The sequence below is a fragment of the Gymnoscopelus braueri genome (assembly GCF_963280865.1).
Source record: "Gymnoscopelus braueri genome assembly, chromosome: 2".
Classification (NCBI taxonomy): Eukaryota; Metazoa; Chordata; class Actinopteri; order Myctophiformes; family Myctophidae; genus Gymnoscopelus; species Gymnoscopelus braueri.
In genome coordinates, this window is record NC_137604.1 from 40220762 (window position 1) to 40228261 (window position 7500).

Consider the following 7500-nt stretch of genomic DNA (forward strand, 5'->3'; position numbering starts at 1 on the left):
GGATGTACAGTAATAGTCTACGTCATTGGTTCTCAAAGTGGGGTCCGGGGACCCCCAGTGGTCCTTGGGGGTTTCCAGGCTGTTCAAACGCTTGTGCATCTGCTATTTTTGAATATTAAAAAAAATCTTGAAAGATTTTTATTTTTTTTACAAAAATCGTCTTTTCTGCATGGGGTCCCTGTCACAAAATATTTTCAGATGGGGGTCCGCGGCCAAATACATATCAATTAGGGGGGTCCGCGGCCCGAAAAATATTGAGAACCGCTGGCCTACGTTACTATTTTACGAGCTCTGGTAAATGTAATCCCCTTTGAGCTGGTCCATAATATCCGCCGGTCTTGAATAAAATGACACGACCTTAATGTTGCTTTTTATTGAGGGGGAATTAGTCGTGATGGAGCAATTAGGGGTCGAGGTATCACTTAACTCCAGGCTGTTTAACTTGCAAGGGTCGATATTCATAACCAGCACACACATGCACAACAAGAGAGGAGGGGGGGGGTCAATTACTGCGTCAAAATATTATTACTCCATAAAAAGCTGGCGAAATAATTCTGAGACTAATTGATGTCTTTTTCCCTCCCACACATAAACAATTATCTTTAAAACAACACGTATGCCTGTATAACGCTCATATAGGAGTTTGTAGACATCGAAAGTCCACGCATTCCTTGTTGCCGAGAGGATCAAACAGGCAGTGTTTATCGAGTATCGAAATGTAAAATATAAAAATATAAAATGAGTTCATTGCATCGATTTCTTTTTAAATAGCAGTATAGCACACTTATATTTAGTTCCAGGGACCCCCATCAGAAGCAAAGATTTGAGTTACAAATGTTTGCTTTAAAAAAAATTATATATTCAAAGATTTGCACACATTTTCATGATTTTTCCAAAAATAGCAGATCTACAAGCTCATAGCCAGCACTCGGTGCCACACAGTAGCCTAGGCTATGTAGATCTACTATTTTTGAATAGCCAAAGTATACAATAATGGTTAGAGTGGTTAAAATCTAAAATGAGTTCATTGAATTGATTTCTTTTTAAATAGCACACTTTTATGTACGTGGCGGCGACAGTTTGATAGCTATAATAACGGCTGTGAATCTCTTGTTGAAAAACGGACTAAAAAAAGAACAAGAGAAAAAAAAAGCCACGAATAAAGCCAAATTATAAAACACTAAATTAACCTAGTTTATTCGACAATGTGCATGGGCCTATTGGACATTTCGTTTGAGGTATAGTCAAAAAATATAATGCCAGGCATTCAGACAGACGTGCAGATGTTTCCAATATGATATGGTAACACCGGCCGAGGAGAGGACAAGAACAGGCTAAATAAATCATTTTGATATTTATTCCTTTATATTTTCACTTCAACAGTATAGGCCTACTGTAGCCTGTAAATTGCTTGCTTCTCGTATAGCCTACAGGCCTGCCCTAATTAACTGGAAAGTGGAAGAAAAGGTCAAAAATTTTACATTTCATAATTGGCATGAAATCTAAAACATCTCAATTGTGTTTGAATTGATCGAATCAAGTGTAAAATTTCAACCCGCCACCTATAGCATATCTTCAGAGGAATAAATCTCAACGCAAAATGAAACAGGTGTGTTGCTGATGTTTTAATTAGCCACTTAATCTCGCTATACGAAAACTTCATGAAGCAGAGAATAAAATAAAACCAAAGGATTAAATCTAAACAAAGTAATAATTCATTTTATGTTAATTCGTATTTTTGTCATTTTGTCATGAGCAAGTGACATTCATTCACTCCACGGACACGATCACATATAGGCTACACTGTTAATACTATATATTCAAACTGTTAATAAAGTATTCAATCAATCAATCAATCAATCAATCAAACAAACACCTGCTGTGGCTTCAAACAAGTCAGATTACAGAATTTCCACGTCACGCAGCATAACAGTGATGAATATGATTGCCCGTCTCTAAAGACCGCTGTCCGGTGCTTTAGCACACGGGGATTTATTTTATGTTTTTCCTCTCTTTCTTCCTACTTTTTTTTATTTCCAAAGAGAAAGACAAATGGACGGGCTTATTGGTCATGCCCCGTCCATATAGCAGCAGCCACGGTTACCCCTAAACACACCGCGCACAGCTGCTTCGCGTCTCAATCGATCGGATTGAAATAATTTGCCCCTTATACTTTGGCTTTCCAAAAATAGCAGATATACAAGCTCACGAGTTGTAGATCCGCTATTTTTGGAAAATGTGTGCAAATCGATTGGAATATTAGTAACTGAAATCTGCTTCTGGGGGTCCCTGGAACTAAATATAAGTGTTTCAGAAAACTGTTAGGATTTAGAAGACATTGGTGGAATCGGCCTCAGGTCTTGATGGGTTAAAACTTAAAACAAAGACATATCATTGCCATTTGAGAGGAGCGCGGTTCCCTCCTCTCTCTCTCTCTCTCTCTCTCTCTCTCTCTCTCTCTCTCCTCTCTCTCCCCCTGGTCTCCCGTGCATCGCCCGGGCAGGTGGACTGTCTGCATCATGGCCCCCTATCCATCCCCTTTTTACAAATGCGCGCCGTTGTTTCAATATAATCAGCTTTGGGACTTGCTGTTATTTATCCTTATCCCCGTACCACTTAGAAGACATCTTCCCATGTTTAGTAGGCATGACATAAATTCTCCGAAGAAGAACAAGCCGCTTCCTTCCTTGACAGACCTGCCTTATTGGAAACTAACCGATAATGACTTTGTGTTTGCCGAGCCCGGCCCGGCGCGCCCAGGGGTATTGTTGGGGGGTATTGAGAAGGGGGGGGGGGGGGGAGAGAAAGCGTTCGGCTCTGGTTTCAAATCTCCCCCGATCTCTCCCTTAAAGATCAACTTAAATGTATGTATTTATTCCAATTCACTTCTCTATAGCCTATTATTTTCATTGTGTGTCGTTTGCGGCAAAAAATTGAGAGGAGTCACTGGCTGTATGTGAAATAATGTTGTGCGTGAGAAGCGCAATCATGCACTGTGACTCTGGATACCATATTCCTTGAAACATATCGGCCTTTGCCTGTCCTAAATAAAAAATACAACGTTACTAAATGCATCACTGATTAACGCCATGGAAAGTCATTCTATCTTTGCTGTTCTTAGGCAATTAATTAGGTAATGGGATTGCTAACAGTTGCTATACAGCTTATCATCTCCTCCATAATGCTCCATTACACTTTTACATTTATATTTCTGAGCTATAAAGTCTCCTGCGGTACGGTTATAGTTTCAAGGAATACCAAAACGCTCGCCCCAAAACACAGTCACCCCGGGCCGGGGCAAATCCAGCGACCTCGTAACGGTCGCCACCTGGTATTCCTAAACGTAACCTCAGTAGACTAACTATGCCTAAACAACCTAACCTTATTCTCCAAACGTTACCTCAGTAAAACGGTGCCAAAACCTAGCCTTATTCCTAAACTTAACCTCAGCAAAACTATGCCTACTATAACCGTGACAAATAGGTCTAAGTTTCTAACTCCTCCTCGGAGTGGAGCCGCGGCATGCAGGGCTGCTGTTGCTGCTGTGGCCGTGCGTGCGTAACAGCGTGTGGATGGTACGGAGACCCCGCAAGGTTCAGCTTAGATTCATTACAAACCAACATCCCTTCCGACTCTCCCTCTCTCGCCCCCCTCTCTCCCTCCCTCACTCACTCCCTCACTCACTCTCTCTCCTCCACACACACACACGCGCGCGCGCGCGCACACACACACACACACACACACACACACACACACACACACACACACGCACCACGTGCGAGTAAATGTACACACACGCACAAACTTCACCCCCCCCCCCCCCATCTATCTCCCCTCAGGTTTTAGCCTGCATCTCCAAGGAAACCACCCTCCCTTAAAATAACTCATCTGTTCTACTTCTCGTTGCCGTAAAACGACATAAAAACACAAGAACAACAACAGTAAAAGTCAGTCCAACATCCACGATAAGAAACGGCCGAGACCCGTTGAGGAGGAAATGGGAACTTTCCCTTCCTCAGCACGGAGCAGCAGCGCTATCCGTTATCGAGCTCTCTGCTCTCAAAGCGAGCCTATTCATTCACGGGCTCCTCGTCTGTTCTGTAGCCGGGAAGAGGGCTTCCTGCCCCGGCCACATGAAGTCAATTAGCCCGGGCACCCGGAGGAGCGCGTGCATTTCCCGGGTATTTAATCGGTACCAACCACGGTTAGAAAAAACACCGCTATAACTTCACACATGCTCTTTTGGTCAATTAAGGCTGCGCGTAAGGAATCTGGGACAAGATATAATCCATCAAATAATGATTTCGCTTTAAAAATATATATTCAAATATTTGCACAATTTTTCATGATTTTTCAAAAATAGCAGATCTACAAGCTCATAGTGCTTATGAGCCTGTAGATCTGTTATTTTTTACTACTCATCTGGTGGTAGGCTAATAAAAAAAAAATTCTTGTTGGAATGTTGCTTAAATATTTACAGATAAAATATATGCCCAATGAAATTTGCCATGCATGGAGCCAATTCAAAAATGTTTAGATTGGCCAAATAATAAAAAGCAAACAGGGACATAGAGGAATGTAAATTGTGTATGCTGTTTGTAGTATATAAAAACAGACAACAACAATATTTATATCGCATACAAATTTAGCTAACTAAATTGTATTATAGCCAGAAATAGATGACACAATTAATTAATGGAAGCAGCTCAATTTACAACCAACACACACAAAACACTGCCACCACCCTACTCAGACATAACATAAACACACAAATATATAAGCAAAACACACACACACACACACACACACACACACACACACACACACACACACACACACACACACACACACACACACACACACACACACACACACACACACACACAGACTCTCTCTCTCCCTCTCTCTCTCTCTCTCTCTCTCTCTCTCTCTCTCTCTCGCTCCATCTATCTCTCTCTCGCTCCATCCATCTATCTCTCTCTCGCTCCATCTATCTCCTCTTTTTATCACTCATTCAGAAGCCACAACAATACATCAAACACCAAAGTATAGAGTTGGGGGCAAAATAAACATGATAAAAAAAAATCCAGAGGCTACTCAGAAGAGAATGAAAAAAAAATAAGACAAATGAATAAAAGTCACATAAAGTATCCAAAGAGAGAGAGTGACACAGAGAGCAGGTAGGCTGTTGAACGAGGAGCACACAGGGCGGCAGAGCGCTGTGGAGCGCGTGCGTATATACGGCGTGCGTTACATACCTGCTGGGACATCCTGAAGAGGAGGTTGCTGTCAGTAGTCTGCTGCTGCCATGTTCCCATGAAGCCCGGCTGCTCAGCACTGGGAGGTCTGGTGCCGAACTGCATGGAGCTCTCTCCTCCGCCCTCAGCCTCAGCGCTGCGGCTAACGATGCTGCCTCCACCCGCACCACCACTGCCTCCGCCGCGGCTACCGCTGCTGCCGCTACTGCTTCCACTACTGCTGCCGGCGGGGGTGCTAATGCTAACACCTATGGTACTGGTGGTGGCACTGGTGCTGGTGGTGGTACTAGTGGAGTTGGAGTTAGCCTTAGCTGGTGGTGGTGGTGGTGGTGGTGGTGGTGGTGGTAGACGTGGTGGTGGAGGAGGAGGTGGTGGAAGTGGAGGTGGAGGTGGCGGCGAGGAGGACGAAGGTGATGACCTGGAGTCTTCCTGTGCTTGGCGTGTCTCTGCGGGCTCCTGTGGGTCTCTGTCGCGCTCGCTGCCTCTCACATCCAACTCTGTCTCCTCGGACTACACAGAGACGAAGAGGAGGAGGGGACGGGGAGGGGAGGGGAGGGGAGGAGGGAGGAGAGAATAAAAGTCAGTGAAGGTGGGTTCTTTTGGGGTTGACTTGTCTTATTTTCTCCCTCCCCTCCCTCGTCCCCTTCTGTATACTTGTTCCGTGCGTCCCGCTTCTCGTGGGAGGATGAGGGAGAGTGTGTGTGCGTGTGCGTGTGCGTGTGCGTGTGCGTGTGTGTGTGTGTGTGTGTGCGCGCGTGCGTGTATTTGGAGCTAATTCTCCTGGAGGAAGAGGCTTGTGGTGAATTTCCTCGGGGGGTCACTTAGACAGAGCAAGATGAGCGGGAGGGAGGAGGAGATGATGAAGGATACAGGAGGTGATGGTGGTGGTGGTGGTGGTGGGGGGGGGGGTTAAGGTGGAGGTGACAAAGTAAGAAAAGAAAGGGTGGGCTGATTAAGAAAGAGGACACATCTGATTTTGTCAGCCCCCGCCAGCCCCCCATCCTCCTAGTTTAAGTTTTAATTCATCTGTCAGTCATTTTGTACATGGGCAGCACTCAAATAAGACAACACACACACACACACACACACACACACACACACACACACACACACACACACACACACACACACACACACACACACACACACACACACACGCGCGCGCAGCGGCATGCATGTATGCATGTGCACGTTGGCCAGAGATTTAACATATAAAGGTGACGAGCTGTGAACTCTGTGTAGGTTGACGTAACATGCAGCACACACCATCGCACAGACACACACACACTCACACGCACGCACAAACACATGCACGCACGCAAGCATGCACACACACACACACACACACACACACACACACACACACACACACACACACACACACACACACACACACACATGCACTTGTAAACATGCAAACATGCACACATATTCTAAATATAATTGACAATAAATTTGATTAAAATAAAATTATGAAAAAAGAAAATGTAATTTATGACTTTTCATCTTGGAATATCAAAGTACATATTTTGTAATCATGCACTGTTGTGACAAAAACAAATGAAAGAGCAAATAAAATTAATTGCCATAAAAAATAAACCTTTGCACAAAATAAAGGTTTTAAAGGTTTAAAAATCTCTATGTAAATTTGTCAAAAAAAAAGAGACACCATCCAAAATTAAATGGTTGAAATAAAACAACCCCACAAAAATGAAAAATGAAATAAAATAAAGTCCATAATAGAAGAGTTTTAAAAGTCAGTTAAAGATCCATGCATCTCCCTTACCATCAATTCTGTTTCTGTCCCAAACAAAAAGTGTAGATCAGGTGTGGGAGTCAGCCACCAAGCTATCCACCCCTCCCTGCCTGCTCCTCTCTAACACACTTTCTCTCTCTCTACGTCTCTCCTTCTGACCCTCCCTCCCTCTCTCTCTCTCTCTCTCTCTCTCTCTCTCTCTCTCTCTCTCTCTCTCTCTCTCTCTCTCTCTCTCTCTCTCTCTCTCTCTCTCTGTATGGTCGTACCGCCCGGCTGTCCTCTCACTCCCCTACCTCTTGCTCTTTCTCTTTCTCTCTCTGCGCTTGTGCCTCTCTCTCTCTCCCTCTCTCTCTCTCTCTCTTTCTCCTCTCTCTCTCTGTGTAACTCGTCCGTACTCAACGGGCAGCAGCTGTGCGACTGAGGAGCGCATGCGAGCGTGTGTGTGTGAGAGCATGTGAGTGAGAGAGTGAGAGCAGCGAAGGTGAG

The 7500-nt window shown here is 44.3% G+C and overlaps 1 protein-coding gene across 3 annotated transcripts in view; it reads right to left on the reverse strand.

Moving 5' to 3' along the window:
* The window catches only part of bnc2 (basonuclin zinc finger protein 2), a 239926-nt gene that overhangs the window by 130823 nt on the left and 101603 nt on the right, over positions 1-7500 (reverse strand). The window contains exons 1-2 of one of the 3 annotated variants that reach the window (XM_080416414.1): positions 7045-7183; positions 5259-5768 (exon numbers count right to left, since the gene is read on the reverse strand). The exons of 1 other annotated variant lie outside the window; for it this stretch is intronic. In XM_080416414.1, the coding sequence (XP_080272540.1) occupies positions 5259-5768; positions 7045-7047 (513 nt within the window). In that variant the 5' untranslated portion in view covers positions 7048-7183. Of the gene's footprint in view, positions 1-5258; positions 5769-7044; positions 7184-7500 lie in introns of those variants that run through there. One more of the 3 variants, XM_080416415.1, reaches the window with a different exon arrangement.